The following is an 18,830-nucleotide window of genomic DNA, read 5'->3' on the forward strand; positions in this document are numbered from 1 at the left end:
GTTCTTGGAATATTGCAATCCTAGGAACAGAACACTAAGTGCTCTAAGAGCATCCCAGTTACGTCAGGAACACAGACTCCCAGCATGACCATGTCATCACTCAGGGTTCACAGCATACACAAGGAGAGACTAGCTGGAGAGAAAACAAATAAAGGCAGGATATGAGAGATAAGAGGGAGAATTTGATACAATAGGATGAAAGTAACCTGAGCCATCCACCAATTTAATTATCTAAACATTAAAACCGACATTTCTGTGTGAAGACTAACAAGCATCAATAGCAGGCAACATTAATATTGATGATTGTGCCCTCAAGGCGAGAAGTCGGCTGCATTCGAATGATGTCATAATACATGAGTGTTGTAAGGCAGGGGTGGACGGCAGGAACCGCAGAGTGCAGTGATTCAGGAGGCAAATGAAACAAACCCATTAACACAGCACGCAGTAGAGAGAGGTGGTTTTATCATCTCAAGGTGCATGGTAATTAGACACAGAGTGTTGGGGGTGCAAAGAAGGGAGGGTGCCGACACACACGGTGTCCTCATCTGCTATCCTGCTAGCACCAGCCCAGATGATGTCATGCAGCTTCATGCCAGCAGGAGAGTCGTGTGCAGAGGGGAGAATGTGAGAGACAGCGAGAGAGGAGGGGATGAGAGTGGATGCTGATGAGAGAATGCGCCTGTGTGGGTTATGAGCAGAGGAGATAGATACAGTGCATTTCAAAGGATGTGGAGAGAAAGAAGAGGAAGGAAAGAAAGAAAGAAAGAAAGAAAGAAAGAAAGAAAGAAAGAAAGAAAGAAAGAAAGAAAGAGTGGGAGCGGTCATGTGCGGAAGAACAGAGCCACAGAATTGGAGGCAGGAAAGAGAAAGAGATTGATGGCGAGAATGGATGGATGATATTGTTTGTATTACACATCTCCATTGTCTGCAGAAGTGACAGAGCAAACCCATCCACATTTATTCAGTGTAAAACAATGACATAAACATTCCTAGAAGGGGGATGGGAAGAGGGGAGGAGGCTAGGGTAGATGATGATGTGTTGCAAGGAAATCATCACCAGTAACACTCCAATTATGTCATTTCCAGCCAATCACAGATGCTTCTTCTTGTCTTTGCAGATGCAGTGCATGTATCTGACCCCTCATCCACATAGATCACATAATGACGCAGCAAACAATGAGGACAATGTCACAAGGAAAGATAAGCATTATTTCACTTAAACGTAATATTCATAAATACCAGACATCAGATGATGCAACAACAGTCATGTTATCATGGGGTGTAGTGGAGACCCACATGGTTTAACAGTAAATCTATATAAGGGTTGTGAGGGGAGAAGGGGGACAGAGATTTTCAGTGCCACAACGTGTTTGTATGGGGGTGACACAAAGGTGACAGGTTTACGATAAAGATATTCATTTAGCTTGGTATGGTGGGACAGTCTCTTGTTTGTGTGAAGGGGTGGGGAGGTCTGCAGTAAATCTATAAGTGCTGTTTAGGGAGTTGGTGTGGGGGGCTTGTCAGTCTGCAGCGAGCCTCTGTGTAGTGGGATGATGAACTCACTGCTTCAGTCCCGTGTTGTTGACCACTCACCCATACCAAATTAGACTGTCATTAGACTGTCATCTCTCTCTCTCTCTCTCTCTCTCTCTCTCTCTCTCATTAGAATTCAGGGTTTCAATCAATCAAATTATTATCTGAAAGAGCCTAGGGCAGGAAATAGAAGAAGAGGACAGAACAGAAGTAATGTGTAACATGTATGCCACAGCAATGCATATTATTCCTTTCATCTCCATCAGATACAGTACGAAAGGATGATAAGCTGTATTCCAGAGGGCCAGGTCAACACACTTCCTGAATCCACTTAACCCCCTCACACTCCAAACCCAGAGGATTATGTCATAAGGTAAGACTCAATATTGTAATGGCGGCATGAGTCATCTGGCTAAGTGAGACTGCTGGACCAAAGTTACCTGAACGATAAATCAGATGAAATCAATTCTATGACGTAAACCTTATTTCATATTTCTAATATGCCCGCGGGACAAAATAATGATATCATTTTGCAGAATGCATGTCGTCATTGGACACCACAGATATATCCTCTTCACTGAAAACAAAGCTTAGGTCTTTGTTACGAGGTGAGAAATTAAACGTGAAGGCAGGTTAATGCATGAAATAGGAAGCACAAAGTTAATGTTATTGCATGAAAAAGGTAAGTCTGCTATGTTGTGCACAGACAAAAGCTTATATGACATTTGACCGCATTTTCTAGTCCCCAAAGAGTTCAGTTGTGTTAACTTGTCGCGCAAACTAGATTTCTGTAGATTGTGGTTACACCATCCTCATCATACAGCGTTCGCTTTTTCCTTGAAGACGTGATCACGAGTAGGCGTTTTGACATTTTCCTGCTGAGCTGTGAATTCCTCTGCCACTCTCCATATCCTGTTTTTGTTCTGTGTCTAGCGGAATTTGTAGTCCACGAGCAGTGAGGTGAGTGGAGGGTGTCAGGGAGAGGGCTGAGTGTGAAGGGTCCTGTAAATGCCAATGCGGAAGTGAGTCACCATCGCTGGAAGAACACAGCAACACAGGAGGCGTCTGGTTGCTGAAATTGTTTGTATTGCCACAACACTTTTATCTCATCTCTTCTGAGAGTCGGGGATCGTGTGTGTGTGAATCTGTGGTAAAACCCTTTAATCTTGAACAAACTAAGGGAAACTTTGACCATTAAGAGTAAAGACCAACCTGTGATATAATCCACCCATCTCTCTTAAGGCTATATCAATTATTGTTGTGCAAAAAGCAGAGTTGTCAGAGCAGATGAAAACTACATCTATGGTACAGTTCTGGAAACATTGAAGAGTTAGGGCCGAATGGAGAGTCAGGGTGTGATTAGGCCCAGCCGACTAACCTAAGGCACTAACAAATGTGCTAAAAGTCATAAGCGGTTCTTCTGTAGGCTAATGATGTCATTTGCCTGCAGAAAGGCAAAAGGCTGTATTCTCAGTCTTCACAGAATACCATTCTGCTGTATTTGTGAATGTGGGAGAGACCGTTTGATTCTTAAGCCAGGAGAGAAGGCGTCAAAACTACACTGCTCAAAAAAATGAAGGGAACACTAAAATAACACATCCTAGATTTGAATGAATGAAATATTCTTATTAAATACTTTTTTCTTTACATAGTTGAATGTGCTGACAACAAAATCACACAAAAATGATCAATGGAAATCAATTTATCAACCCATGGAGGTCTGGATTTGGAGTCACACTCAAAATTAAAAAGTGGAAAACCACACTACAGGCTGATCCAACTTTGATGTAATGTCCTTAAAACAAGTCAACATGAGGCTCAGTAGTGTGTGTGGCCTCCACGTGCCTGTATGACCTCCCTACAACGCCTGGGCATGCTGCTGATGTGGTGGCGGATGGTCTCCTGAGGGATCTCCTCCCAGACCTGGACAAAAGCATCCGCCAACTCCTGGACAGTCTGTGGTGCACCGTGGCGTTGGTGGATGGAGCGAGACATGATGTCCCAGATGTGCTCAATTGGATTCAGGTCTGGGGAATGGGCGGGCCAGTCCATAGCATCAATGCCTTCCTCTTGCAGGAGCTGCTGACACACTCCAGCCTCATGAGGTCTAGCATTGTCTTGCATTAGGTGGAACCCAGGGCCAACCGCACCAGCATATGGTCTCACAAGGGGTCTGAGGATCTCATCTCGGTTCCTAATGGCAGTCACGCTACCTCTGGCGAGCACATGGAGTGCTGTGCGGCCCCCCAAAGAAATGCCACCACACACCATGACTGACCCACCGCCAAACCAGTCATGCTGGAGGATGTTGCAGGCAGCAGAACATTCTCCACGGCGTCTCCAGACTGCCACGTCTGTCACGTGCTCAGTGTGAACCTGCTTTCATCTGTGAAGAGCACAGGGCGCCAGTGGCGAATTTGCCAATCTTGGTGTTCTCTGGCAAATGCCAAACGAACTGCACGGTGTTGGGCTGTAAAGCACAACCCCCACCTGTGGACATCGGGCCCTCATACCACCCTCATAGAGTCTGTTTCTGACCGTTTGCGCAGACACATGCACATTTGTGGCCTGCTGGAGGTCATTTTGCAGGGCTCTGGCAGTGCTCCTCCTGCTCCTCCTTGCACAAAGGCGGAGGTAGCGGTCCTGCTGCTGGGTTGTTGCCCTGCTACGGCCTCCTCCACGTCTCCTGATGTACTGGCCTGTCTCCTGGTAGCGCCTCCATGCTCTGGACACTACGCTGACAGACACAGCAAACCTTCTTGCCACAGCTCGCATTGATGTGCCATCCTGGATAAGCTGCACTACCTGAGCCACTTGTGTGGGTTGTAGACTCCTGCTCATGCTACCACTAGAGTGAAAGCACCGCCAGCATTCAAAAGTGACCAAAACATCAGCCAGGAAGCATAGGAACTGAGAAGTGGTCTGTGGTCCCCACCTGCAGATCCACTCCTTTATTGGAGGTGTCTTGCTAATTGCCTATAATTTCCAACTGTTGTCTATTCCATTTGCACAACAGCATGTGACATGTATTGTCAATCAGTGTTGCTTCCTAAGTGGACAGTTTGATTTCACAGAAGTGTGATTGACTTGGAGTTACATTGTGTTGTTTAAGTGTTCCCTTTATTTTTTTTAGCAGTGTATATACACTTATGATCAAAACACTCATGGCATTCTCTCAACCAGCTTCACCTGGAATGCTTTTCCAAAAGTCTAGAGGGAGTTCCCACATCTGCTGAGCCCTAGCTAGCTGCTTTTCCTTCACTCTGCAGTCTGACTCATCCCAAAACATCTACATTTCCTTGTTGGGGGATTGCCACAGTGTCTCCTGTCCCCTCCTGTCTCAGCCTCCAGTATTTAGGCTGCAGTAGTTTGTGTCGGGGGGCTAGGGTCAGTTTGTTATATCTGGAGTACTTCTCCTGTCCTATTCGGTGTCCTGTGTGAATCTAAGTGTGCATTCTCTAATTCTCTCCTTTATTTCTCTCTCTCGGAGGATCTGAGCCCTAGGACCATGCCCCAGGACTACCTGACATGATGACTCCTTGCTGTCCCCAGTCCACCTGGCCATGCTGCTGCTCCAGTTTCAACTGTTCTGACCCTGCTTGTCATCTATGAACATTTGAACATCTTGGCCATGTTCTGTTATAATCTCCACCCGGCACAGCCAGAAGAGGACTGGCCACCCCACATAGCCTGGTTCCTCTCTAGGTTTCTTCCTGGGTTTTGGCCTTTCTAGGAAGTTTTTCCTAGCCACCGTGCTTCTACACCTGCATTGCTTGCTGTTTGGGGTTTTAGGCTGGGTTTCTGTACAGCACTTTGAGATATCAGCTGATGTACGAAGGGCTAAATAAATACATTTGATTTGATTTGATTGTGGAGGCCAGGTCATCTGATGCAGCTCTCCATCACTCTCCTTCTTGGTAAAATAGCCCTGACACAGGCTGGAGTTGTGTTGGGTCATTGCCCTGTTGAAAAACAAATGATAGTCCCACTAATCGCAAATCAGGTGGGATGGTGTATCGCTGTAGAATGCTGTGGTAGCCATGCTGCTTAAGTGTGCATTGAATTCTAAATAAATCAGTGTCAGCAGCAAATCACCCCAACATCTCCTCTTCCATGTTTTACAGTGGGAAATACAAGAGGAGATCATCCATTCACTCACACTGCGTCTCACAAAGACATGGCAGTTGGAACCAAAAATCTCCAATAAACTCCACACCAAATGCAGTCTCCCCTGAACAGTTGATGTTGAGATCTGTCTGTTACTTGAACTCTGAAGCATTTATTTGGGCTGCAATTTCTGAGGCTGGTAACTCTTATGACATTATCCGTTGCAGCAGAGGTAACTCTGTCTTCCATTCATGTGGCGGTCCTCGTGAGAGCCAGTGTCATCATAGCACTTGATGGTTTTTGTGACTACACCTGAAGAAACTTTCAAAGTTCTTGAAATATTCTGTATTGACTGACCTTGTCTTAAAGTAATGATGGACTGTCGTTTCTCTTTGCTTATTTGAGCTGTTCTTGCCATAATATGGACTTGGTGTTTTATCAAATAGGGCTAGCTTCTATATACCCCACTACCTTGTCACAACACAACTGATTGGCTCAAATGCATTGAGGAAATAAATTCCACAAATGAACTTTTAAGGAGGCACATCTGTTAATTGAAATGAATTCCAGGTGACTACCTCATGGAGCTGGTTGAGAGAATGGCAAGAGTGTGCAAAGCTGTCGTCAAGGCAAAGGGTGGATATTTGAAGAATCTCAAATATATTTTGATTTGTCAAACACTTTTTTGGTTACTACATGATTCCATGTGTTATTTCATAGTTGTGATGACTTCACTATTATTCTACATTGTAGAATAATAGTGAAAAATAAAGACAAACCCTTGAATGAGTAGGTGTTCTAAAACTTGACTGGTAGTGTACTTTCAGGACTCTACATGACTGCTGATGAGCATTCAGCAGGTAGGAATGGCTAACAGATGTGTGTTCTTCCACTGAAGAAAAAGCTTCATAGTGTTAGGTTCTAAATAAAGAGCAAAAACTCAGATGATTAGTAAAGCTCAAACCAAGTTTATTCCCCCAATGGGTCAGACAGCTGAAACAGGCAAAGACATGTTTGTTTCCACTACCACAAGTATATATACCCCAATTTGGATGAAGTCTCCTCCTTCACTATAAACATTACATCTTTATTGCTAGGCAGGAAGTTAAGCGAGGCGGTTAATAAACTGTTCCTTCTCCCTTAATGTGACCTGACCTCTGCCCCCATTCATCACGAATCCACAGCTCTTCACCTCTATAAGTGACTGCAACCATGTAATCGCCTTTCCTTTACTCTGTACAGTCCAAGCCAGTGGCCCTTAACCAACCTTAATTGACCCCACCATATACATTCCTCCTACAGATAACCATTAACTTATGGTGTAGAAACCAGATTGTGGCACTCCTCATTTCCATAGAATACCTGGTGATTAACAATATTTCAAGTTTAGAAGTCAGAACTCATCAATATAATTAACTTACACTAAAAATACAACAAAACAATTTATAGATGAGGATATTTATTTGAGGCAGTTTCCTACAGCAGGCAACAGGAAATGTGAATTATAGTTAAATGTATGTTTTTGTATTGTTTGATACATTTTTTGAAAAGGGAAAATTCAAGTCTGCAATTTCAAAATGGAAATTACAAACTTTATAAAGCTTTTTAAACAAACACACTACAAGTTAAATTCTCCTGCAACAGGGTCATCAAATTAAGATCCTACATCTGTAAAATAAAAAAAGGATACAAGCACATTATTCCATCGGTCATTACCCCACCTTTAACAAAATGAGGCTCAAGATTCTGACAAGAAACAAGGTGCTCACTTTGTCCTGAGTGGTTACAGTGGACCAGTGCAGATGAAGAAGAGGGAACCACATTGGACTAATGACATACAGCCCTTCCCATTTGATTAAGGGGGGGGGGGTTCTTACAGGTGAAGTATGAAAGTTCAGGGTCCTGTGGTAGTCACTGAGACTTCCTGTTTCGTACCTGCACCCATTCCCTTCTCTCTTTCAGGAAGTTCCCAAAGGCCGTGCCCTACTTGCTCTCCTCACTCACTGGAAGGGGAGATGGGTAACTTTAACAGGGGAACTTATATTCCCTGTATTTTTGTGTTTAATAATATTTTTGGAACAAATCTTTGCTTCCTGTGGTCCTTCTGTAGCTCAGTTGGTAGAGCATGGCGCTTGTAATGCCAGGGTAATGGGTTCGAACCCCGGGACCACCCATACGTAGAATGTATGCACACATGACTGTAAGTCGCTTTGGATAAAAGCATCTGCTAAATGGCATATATTATTATTATATATTATTCCTACATAAGACTTATTAATGATTGACTTGTTAGGAATGCAAGGTGACTTGATCTTATAAAACTCTCCACTCACTGCCGTGATCGATGTCATCCATGTAGCTGTCCTCCCCCTCATACGGGTTCCCACAGTTGAAGAGGTCACTGTGGCCAACACATCAGCTTCCTCTGAAGGATATGAAGTGACAATTTCATTATTTCTTTCACTAACACCGGACTCGTGAACACAATTCTAGTATATAATACGCAGTACGAGGTCTAATACTCACATACACATACGATCAAGCACACAATGCATGGGGGTCACTCTCTCACAGGCACAAACATGGACACATTCTGCCTCACCTGTTTGTGGGGTCATCTCCATGGCAACAGCCCCCATGTCTTTCTGTAAATGCTCAATCTGCTCCTGTAGCTTCCTGCTCTTAGCATCTGTCTGGAGGGCATACCCGGACCATCAGATAGAGATCTCGAGCACACACACAGTACATACAGTTGTTCATAGCATTGTGTACTGAAGTAAAAGCCCCGTTGAGGCCTGGGGAGAGGGGGTTCTACTAAGCAATATGGAATTGTTTGAAGGTCATATCAAGGATCATTTTGCTCTTTGATTTAAAACAAAAAAAGATTTTATTACCATTTTGATTTGGCGTTACTGCTATTAGCCATACAAATGCACTGAATAACAGATTTTGTACATTGAACAGATAGTCCCCCCCAAAAAAAAAAATCAAAAGGAAGTGTCTGTCTTATATCTGGGATCGAGAGCAAAGATCGGGAAGATCAGGCAAAATCAGGAAACAATAGTTATGCATTAAAAAATATATATAAAATCCATTTAACTTTTGGCACTGAACAGTCTCTATTATACAGTACACACCTACTCATTCCAGGGTTTTTCTTTATTTTTCCTAGAGAATGCCAAGAGTGTGAAAAGCTATCAAAGGCAAAGGGTGGCTGCTTTGAAGAATCTAAAATATATTTTCATTTGTTTAACACTTTCTTGGACCCTATTTGATTCCATGTGTAACTTCATAGTTTGGATGTCTTCACTATTATTTTACAATGTAGAAAATAGTAAAAATAAAGAAAAACCCTGAAATGAGTAGGTGTGTCCAAACTTTTGACTGGTACTGTACTTATTCATTTTTTTCAACTGGTACCGGGGTCAGACGGGTCTTGTGAGGCCTGTGGGTGTCCTAGAGAAAAACAACATGAGAGTCTCACCTTTCCACAGCGGGGTAATGTTAGTTAGCCCAAACTATTCGAATGCTACAGACAGAAGTTGGCAGATCGGCGGAACCGACTTCAGACGTGGGGGTCGTAGGGGTCGTAGGGTGAAACGGAGAACACATGAGAGTCTCATGGTCTGACAAACACCGCTGTAGCTCAGCCACCTTTCACTGCAGATTAAGAGGATGTGGTGGATTGAAACCAGATATCTCCATCTTAAACAGGTATATTTTTATGGGGGCGGGACATCGACTCATTCGGGTTATGTCTGCCCCCCATGGAAATCTAATTAGCATTAAAAAAATCCCACTACAAATCCATTAATTTAAGTGCTCCCGAGTGGCGCAAAGGTCTACACTGCATCTCAGTACAAGAGGCGTCACCTGGTTCGAATCCAGGCTGCATCACATCCGGCCGTGATTGGGAGTCCCATAGGGCTGCGCACAATTGGCCCAGCGTCGTCTCTGTTTGGCCGGGGTAGGCCGTCATTGTAAATAATAATTTGTTCTTAACTGACTTGCCTAGTTAAAGGTTAAATAATTTATTTTATTTTATTTTATATTGGATGCTTCTCAATCCACCGCATCCACCAAAATCGCACTTCCGCATTTGCGGTCTGGGCTGGAATCATACAACACTGTGTTCAGTCCAACACATTTAGAGATTTACTGTATTATTAAATAATAATCCAGAGAGAATTATCTTCGGTCATCGTCATAGCCGTGCATATTCCCCCTCAAGCAGATACCATGACGGCTCAAGCAACTACACTAAATGCAGCTGATGACTTTAACAAAGCAAATCTGAGGAAAGCACTACCAAAGTTCTATCAACACATTGGCCTGTAGTACTCGTGCTTCAAAAACTCCCGACCATTGTTACTCTCCCTTAATGATGCCTTCCGCCGCCCTTGTAGCGAGGCTACATACAGACACCGGTTAGTCGGATTGATTGAGGTAGTATGTACATGTAGATATGGTTAAAGTAACTATGCATTTAGGATGAACAGAGAGTAGCAGTAGCATAAAAGAGGGGTTGGGGGAAGTACCTGTGCTAAGGTCTATTCCGCACTGGTCTGACCAATTGGAATCCATGCCTTAAACCTGTTGAGTGTAGGGGGCAGTATTTTGATGTTTAGATGAAAAGCGTACCCAAATGAAACTGCCTATTTCTCAGGCCCAGAATATAGAACATGCATATAATTAGAAAACACTCTAAAGTTTCCAAAACTGTCAAAATATTGTCTGTGAGTATAACAGAACAGATACTGCAGGCGAAAACCTGAGGAAAATCCAACCAGGAAGTGCCTAAGAGAAACAAATCTCCCTGTTCCATTGCATGCCTCCCCTCCATTTAAAGGGATATCAACCAGATTCCTTTCTCTATGACTTCCACAGTCTTTAGACAGTTTCAGGCTTTTATTCTGAAAAATGAGCGAGAACGATCACATCATGTCAGTGGATGGCTGGGTGCCAGCAGAGTTTTGCATGCACAACAGCTTGGAGCAGACATTTCCTCTCGCTCTCCTATTGAAAAAGCTACGGGCCGGTTGAAATATTATCGATTATTTATTGTAAAAACAACCTGAGGATTGATAATAAATAACGTTTCACATGTTTCTACGAACTTTACGTATACTATTTGGAATTTTCATCTGCCCGTCACGACCTGCACGAGCCTGTGGATTTCTGAACAAAACGCGCCAACCAAATGGAGGTTTTTGGATATAAAAATAATCTTTATCGAACAAAAGGAACATTTGTGTAACTGGGAGTCTCGTGAGTGCAAACATCCGAAAATCAAAGGTAAGCGATTAATTTAATTGCTTTTCTGACCAATCTACTTTGCTGCTAGCTGTTTGTAATGTTTTGTGTGCTGAGAGAGATGTCCTAACAATAAACGCTTGGATAGCTTTTGCTGTAAAGCTTTTTTGAAATCTGACACGCCAGGTGGATTAACAACAAGCTACGCTGTGTTTTGCTATATTGCACTTTTGTAAATGTAATGTAAATGTAATTTAATTTGAATTTGGCGCTCTGCAATTGAGTGGATGTTGACGAAAATGAGCCCGTTAACGGGATGGGTGCGCCAAGAAGTTAAGATTGATCAAAACAAAAGGACTGGGATATGTTCCAGGTCACCTCTGAATTCATCAGGAAGTGTATAGTGGATGTTGTTCCCACTGTGACAATTAAAACCTATCCAAACCAAAAACCATGGGTAGATGGCAGCATTTGCGCAAAACTGAAAGCGTGAACCACCGCATTTAACCCCCTAGAGTCGATTAACGCACCGGTGCATCAATCTAAGTAACATAATAAAGAAATCCCCATCAAAATCCGGCAGTTTAACCTAGATACAGTGTCTCAATCCACCGGATTCACCAATGTTGCACTACCACATCTGTGGTAAAATGTGGCAGAGCTAGAGCGGTGTTTGTCAGACCACGAGACATCCTAAAAACAGTCTTCTCACAAAAACGTCTGTTGTGTCTGAACTATTACAACAGCTCTATGGAATGGAGACTCACGAACATGATGGTCGTCGCCGTTCTGCTCTACGACCCCCACAAGGACAAACATTTCAAAACCTTGTTTCTTGTGATTTATTTTTTGACTCTCTTTTTTTTCTTCCATCTATGAATGTGTTATTCATAGCGTTTCTCCGGGCTAATAGTAGTAAAAACACATTTTTTCAATACTTTTATAAAATAAAAGTATTTTTGTATTACTAACTAAAACGGTTGTTACACTAAGGTTTTTATTCTAAGAGAAACTAAAATGTTCAATTATATTCCATGATATTCTTAAAATGTGTAGACTGAATATAAGCATGTGAGGTCTGCTAAATAATCAAGTTGATGGCGCAGTCATTTTTCCTCGCTCACTTTAGATACTTTGAAAACTAAATAAATCTCCAAAATAGTTACTTTTTAAACAAAGCAATTATTATTATTAATTCATTTAGAATTATATAAAAGTCCCTTAGATATTCTCACAGATTTATTATTAACCCTGTTTTTCACAAGCGTAGCAGGCTGTGAAATCTGCAATCAACGTTTCTAGAATTGGCTATTAGCAGGACAATATATTGGTCATATTGATCATGGCTCTTGAGTGGCGCACAATGGGATTGCCTTGCAGTTTTCCAGCTTTATCCACTGAGCTTGTGGTGGGCGCACGAGTCCACAGAGTAGGGCACAGAAGAGTGGCTTAGCCCATGCGGAAGGAAGGGGGATTGCATCATCCACCCCACTGGGTAGCACAGAGCAACACTAATAATGGTGCTGACTAGGGAAACGCTTCCACTGTTCTTAGTGCCTGTCTGCAAGTTCAAACTAACTAATAATGGTGCAAAAAATGCCCCTTATATTTGAATTTGGACGGCAGAAATGATTAAATATTAAAGCATTATAAACCTCTCACTAAAGGCATCAGTCAAAAGTTACACTTAAATCTGGATTTTATGAAAAATGACACGAAAAGCGCACATCTGAAAATCCCAAACTCTAAAAGGAATTGGAAAGGTAATTTTGTTAAAACCTCTACAGGATCGGTGGGTCCCCCGTTGGACAGTTGAGCTAATGTAGGCTAATGTGATTAGCATGAGGTTGTAAGTACAATTCTCTAGTATATCCAATATTGAAGGCTATCAAATGGTTCTCAAAGATGCACTCTGGTGGTCAAACTAGCACGAACTAGCATATGGTAACAATGGCTGACAATTAGAATTCTGTGGCAGCCCACAAGGTGTGCTGCAGTATGACACAACTTTTACAGGAAGAACCACTGTAATTGGCAGGGACGCCAGACAATCCCAGATTACAAAGGGAACCAGCCACGTCGCAGACACCGACGCCGTACTCTCAGACAAGTAAAACACCTTCATCGCCCGCTTTGAGGATAACAGTGCCACAGACGTGGGTCGCTCCCGAGGACTGTGAGCTCTCGTTCTTCGTGGTGAACATGAGTAAGACATGTAAGCGTGTTAACCCTCGCAAGGCTGCCAGCCAAGACGGCATCCCGCGTTTATGGACATATTCAATCTCGCCCTATCCCAGTCTGCTGTCCCCACCTGCGTAAAGATGTCCACCATTGTTCCTGTACCCAAGAAAGCAAAAGTAACATCTAAATTACTATTGCTTTGAGAGGCTAGTGAAGGATCATATCTCCTCCAGCTTGCCAGACACCCTAGACTCACTACAATTTTGATACCGCCCCAATACATCCACGGATGATGCAATCGCACCACAGACTGCCCTAACCATCTGGTAAGAATGCTGTTCATTGACTACAGCTGAGCCTTTGTCACCATAGTACCATCCAAGCTCCTCATTAAGCTCAGGGCCCGGGGTCTGAACCCCGACTTGTGCAACTGGGACCTGGACTTCCTGACGACCCTCCCCCAGGTGGCGAAGGCAGGAAACAACACCTCCACTTCGCTGATACTCAACATAAGGACCCCAAAAGGGTGCATCCATCAGCCCCCTCCTGTGCTCCCTGTTCACCCATGACTGCGTGGCTATGCATGCCTCAATCATCAACTCAATCATCAAGTTTGCAGATGTTACAACAGTGGTAGGCTTGATCACCAACAACAAGACAGCCTACAGGAAGGAGGTGAGGCCCGTGGCAGAGTGGTGACAGAAAAATAACCTCTTCCCTCAACAAAACTAAAGAAGTTATCGTAGACTTCAGGAGACCGCAGTGGGAGTACACCCCCATCCACATTGACAGGGCCGCAGTGGAGAAGGTGAACAGCTTCAAGTTCCTTGGCATATACATCACTGACAATCTGAAATGGTCTACCCACAAAGACAGTGTGGTGAAGAAGGCACAACAGTGCCTCTAACCTCAGGAGGATGAAGAAATTCAGCTTGGCCCATAAGACCCTCAAACTTTTACAGATGCACCATTGAGCGCATCCTGTCGGCTGTATCACCGCCTGGTACGGCAACTGCACCACCCGCAACCGCCTACTCTCCAGGACATCTATAGCACTTGGTGTCACATGAAGGCCAAGAAGATCATCAAGGACTCAGACACCCGAGCAACAGCCTGTGCATTTGAAGCTGTTTTTCAGTCTCTCTGTCCCAGCTTTATCTCAAGGTCAAACTATTAAATAGCCATCACTAGCCAGCCTCCACCCAATACCCTGCCCTGAACTTAGTCACTAGCCGGCGACCACCCAGTTACTAAACCATGGACCTTAGAGGCTGCTGCTCTATGTACATAGACATGGAACACTGGTCACGTGAATAATGTTAAAAAACTTTCTCAATTCCATTCTTTTATATTTGTGTATTGTTAGATATTACTGCAGTGTTGGAGCACAGAACACAAGCATTTCGCTACACCCGCAATAACATCTGCTAAATATGTGTATGCGACCAATACATTTTTATGTGAACTGGAAAACATGCATTTCCTTTGATCACTTAATTAAACACTTCAGAGTGCCCTCAGTGCAGACCTACAGATGAAAGTGTGATTGTTGAAAGTGTTCCAGCCAATCCATACCTTGTTCATGACGACAATGAAGGGCAGCTTCGTCTTGTACAGAATTCTGCAGTAAAAAAAAAACAAGAGTCAGAGTGAATAAGCAAATCAACACCCTGCACAGGACCTTAAAATTCCACAAAACTTTGAGATTTGATTGAATTGAAACCCTAGTGTTCACATTTATGATATAACCACAGACTGCTGTGGTAGCTATTGAAAAACCTGTGTCGATAATGCATAGGTAATGTCCCTACAGTTCTGCAGTACCAAAAATCTAAAATGGCCCCTAGTGTGTCATACCTGCAGGTGTAGAGCATGTTAGACATGAAGTTGACGGGGTTGACGCTACGAGACTTATCCATCACATACACCAGCACACAAGGGAAGGAAGAGGCCTGAGAACACGTTAACACAGACACCAAACATATCACAACACTGATAACACTTATGTAGAACCTAGTCATATAATTAAATATTTTTAACAATACACATTACTACTACACACCAGAGTTTCAGGGATGACAGTTCCGGACTCTGACCAGGTAAACACCTCTATTTGTTCAGGCATGTCAATCAACACATATCTGGGGACAAACGTCAATGGTTTGGACAGGTAGGTACTGGGGCTGGGCGATTTCTCAAATTAATTTCATTTATTAAAATGTATGTTTTTGCACTATCCAAATCAAATAATTGTATTGGTCACATACACATATTTAGCTGATGTTAGTGCGGGTGTAGCGAAATGCTTGTGTTTCTAACAATACACACAAATCTAAAAAGTAAAGCAGATCAAACAGTTGGAAACGGACAGAAGGGTGTGTTCATAATAACTAAACTGTTCTGCCTCGTTAGCTAGGAAATAGAGCCAAGTTTGCTACACTTGAAGTATTAATATTAGCTGGCTACTCACTAGCACATGGGATTGTGAGATTGTATATGAGACTTGTGTTAATTTTATATAATGCCTGCTACAAGAAGTTAAGGTGCATTATACATGGTTCTGGTTAAATTGAACAAAAAGGGCATTTTCATTGACAACAAACCAGATCAATGATTATTGCAAAAAACAGGATCAAGTATTTTGATAAAATATTTAAATTATTAGTGGGTCTTATGGTTGTGGAAAGCTTTGGTATAATTTCACAAGCCCTAAATTCATTAGATTATTGCTGACTGGTTTAAATTCAGTGTATTTTACCTTTGATTGTACAACAAAGCTAGGGATGATTTTTAGGCCATATCACCCAGCCCTAGTAGGGAAACACCAGAACAGTGCAATGCTGTACTAAGTACTATTCTTCTGCTATGGTTACCAGGTCATCAGCTAACTTTCAGAGAAAAATATATATAATTTCTCGTTATTGTATTGTTTTATCTTCCCAATGAATTTCATGACCTGAGGCTGCAAAACGTGGAGAATTTGATTTATGCAGCCCACATTGGACAAGTAATAACAATGGTGACATCTATTGGACAGTCAAAGTATCAAACAAATACACATCCTATTCTGTTGTGAGCAGAAAGTGAGTTAGCCTACCTGATCCAATCTTGTAGCGAAGAGATTCAATGACGTGACCATTCATCCTTGGGACCCAGGCCATATTGCTCCATGACTTCTTTGTAATTCACTGTGTCACAGATATCTACGAGGGGACAAGAAGGAGTTTTCTGTAACTTATTAGCTACGGTAGCTAATAATAGAATAAGGCAGTGGGTAGACCAACATAATTATAATGATTGAATTCTATGAACAGAACATCCAGGAAACTGAATTTTCTGAACATTCAATAAATGATTGGCATTACCGACATGATGCCAGTGCCACACATTATGCAGGGTAGGTGCTTTTAGCAATGCGGGTATATTTACATATACTACCATTGCTTAAAATTGTATTGGGGGGGGGGCAGTCAATGAGAAGCCAGAGGTTAAATACAATTCCATTTCAACTTACTCTGCCTGTGGGAAGGACTGTTGGTCATTATGGCAGGGGAAATTGAGGCAAAATGTTCCTGTCATGAACAACAATCCTGCCCACCAGCACAGTAAGTTGAAGTGTAATTGTATTTAACTTATGACTTCCCATATACTGTTTTAGCGCAACTAACACTAGAGTAGTTATTTTAATATTCCGCGTTGTTAAAAAGCACCTATATGCACGGTGGTGGTCATGATTATTTCTTACCGATGTTGGCAGGGAAAGGGACTTCGTGCACGGCAGGGTCTAGGTTGATAATATATGGAAGAGACTTCGTGGTGTGAAGATGGGCAGTGAGTCGCTGAGAAGAAACATTAACAAAGTCAGAGCTAGCATAGCTAGCTAAGTTAGCTACAAGATGGCCGTTACCAATGTAATTTTGGGGGGCATTGAGCAAATGTAAGGTCTTGTGAGCGGAAATGTGAAAGTTGTGAGAATTTTGTGCAAGTTCTCATGTGTGTTTACAGTGAACACTGAGAATGTACCCTTACAGTTTTAGACAGTAGCCAATACTATTGTGGCTATTTGAGCATAATTTAGGCCTACCAACTAAACCAATGGAATGTATTTGCATATTCAAGGCAGTCTCAAAATACAACACTGCCCCTTTAATTAAGACAAGCTTTTTACCTGACTTGCTTTTCAAAGACAGCTTGAAATTTAGCCTACGCGTTTTGTGCTCTTGTAGGAAGCAGTAAATCCGCATTTTTGACCTCTACTTATCTATAACTGGGCTAATAACTCGCTAACTAGCAAAGAATATCAACAAAAATCCACACGCGCGACTCTGATCTGAAAAGCGCATTCATTTGCGGGTGATTGACAGACCGCCAATAGAAATCTACTCCCTTGCGCTCTGACAATGCGTTGCTCAGAAGAAACATTGGCTGTGACTTTGCTAATTTATAGTTTATTTACCAAACTGCCTAACTACAAAACAAATATGCAATTATGCTTAGTTTGGTTGAGTTGCCATAACCCATATATGCAACGTAAAGTTACTGGTTAGCTTTGGGAGTCTGTGTATTGGTTGGAGTTAAACCATACACAGATCCCAAATCTAACGCAACCAACGTTAGCTAGATTTAGGTTACCTGCACAACATATTTTTCCCAGACACCGCCATACCAAGCACGATGAGACAAAATTGTTTCTTCTGCGGAGCATTTCCATAAGTAGTCTCCTGTTCCATCGTCACATTCACTCCTTTCTCCTGAAACCCCTTCTGGACAGGTCGTCCCAGCAGTCGAGTTTGTCGCAAAGGGCCCGCGTGTCTTTCTTATTTCCACCGCTAGGTGATGCAAGCCGATATGTTTTACTTTTCCTTCTTTAGCGTAATACAAAATCAAAATGGCAAGAGGATGATTTTCAAGATTGTTCCTTTCCAGTCAGTCCAACGCATTGACTTAAATAGACATCGCATCATTGTATCTGTCCCACAATGGGTTTTGTGAGAGCACTGGCAGTGCCATAGAGCCCGATATTAGAGGTGTCATAATACCCATAATACCTAGAGGTCAAACATGGAAATGGTTCCAATAGCTCTTATGCACATTCCATAATCGAACGTTCAAAACACACTTCCTACTGGTATGGCAATTTCCAGTGGCGCATAATATAGAATGGAAGTCAGTCTAGTTTTGTCACAGTTTTTTACTAGGTGTCTTCAGGACTTGCCTCAAATGAATTTTAATGATGTACATCGAATTGTTAAATCAGCCTCTGTGATTCCAGCTAGCAAGAATGGAAAGGAGTTCAAGATGTATATAGAAAGGTGAGTACCAAGTCAGTGACAGATATAAAGTTAGCTAGCTACAGTCATATTAGCTAGCTAATTTAAGTATTAACTATAGCTAGCTAGTTACTTCGTAAATTACATAACGTTGAAAGAATCTACCTGAGAATGTGTGTATTTTTGTTACCTTGGTTAAGTTATGCTTGCTAGCTATATTTGCTAGCTAAAAATAATTGTTATTCATTTCTTCTACACAGTATCTAGCAAAGATACATTGACAGTCGAAATCACTGTGAGGGCTGCCTGTCACAGGTCCATGAGGAAGAGTGAAAAGCCGCACCGCATGAGAGTAGGGAAAGGTTATAGATAGTTACTAGGGACCTTGTTAAACATCTCCTGTGGGACAATGTCATCATGGTCTAAATGTGTTGGAGACAGTGTCAACGTTTAATCTTATCAATAGATAGATTAATATCAATAGAT

At 42.4% G+C, this 18,830-nt stretch overlaps 1 protein-coding gene across 7 annotated transcripts; it reads right to left on the reverse strand.

Annotated features, from left to right (window-relative positions):
• Nucleotides 1–6,617: 6,617 nt before the first annotated feature.
• LOC124045308 (GPN-loop GTPase QQT2-like) lies at nucleotides 6,618–18,232 on the reverse strand. Of its 7 annotated transcripts, XM_046364612.1 has the most exons (10): nucleotides 17,707–18,232; nucleotides 16,820–16,913; nucleotides 16,172–16,277; nucleotides 15,137–15,215; nucleotides 14,932–15,026; nucleotides 14,650–14,695; nucleotides 9,061–9,096; nucleotides 8,243–8,333; nucleotides 7,974–8,065; nucleotides 6,618–7,643 (listed from the first exon to the last, which is right to left on the reverse strand). In XM_046364612.1, the coding sequence occupies exons 4-10, from the start codon at nucleotides 15,197–15,199 to the stop codon at nucleotides 7,641–7,643; spliced, it is 426 nt and encodes a 141-aa protein (XP_046220568.1). In that variant the 5' UTR covers nucleotides 15,200–15,215; nucleotides 16,172–16,277; nucleotides 16,820–16,913; nucleotides 17,707–18,232; the 3' UTR covers nucleotides 6,618–7,640. The 7 variants fall into 7 exon arrangements, with proteins under 7 accessions (XP_046220568.1, XP_046220562.1, XP_046220563.1 ...); XM_046364606.1 differs by having other exon boundaries at nucleotides 6,618–8,065; nucleotides 17,741–18,230; XM_046364607.1 differs by lacking the exon at nucleotides 17,707–18,232 and adding an exon at nucleotides 17,243–17,380 and having other exon boundaries at nucleotides 6,618–8,065.
• Between the last annotated feature and the right edge of the window lie 598 nt (nucleotides 18,233–18,830).

The sequence above is a fragment of the Oncorhynchus gorbuscha genome, linkage group LG10 (assembly GCF_021184085.1).
Source record: "Oncorhynchus gorbuscha isolate QuinsamMale2020 ecotype Even-year linkage group LG10, OgorEven_v1.0, whole genome shotgun sequence".
In the NCBI taxonomy this organism is placed as follows: Eukaryota; Metazoa; Chordata; class Actinopteri; order Salmoniformes; family Salmonidae; genus Oncorhynchus; species Oncorhynchus gorbuscha.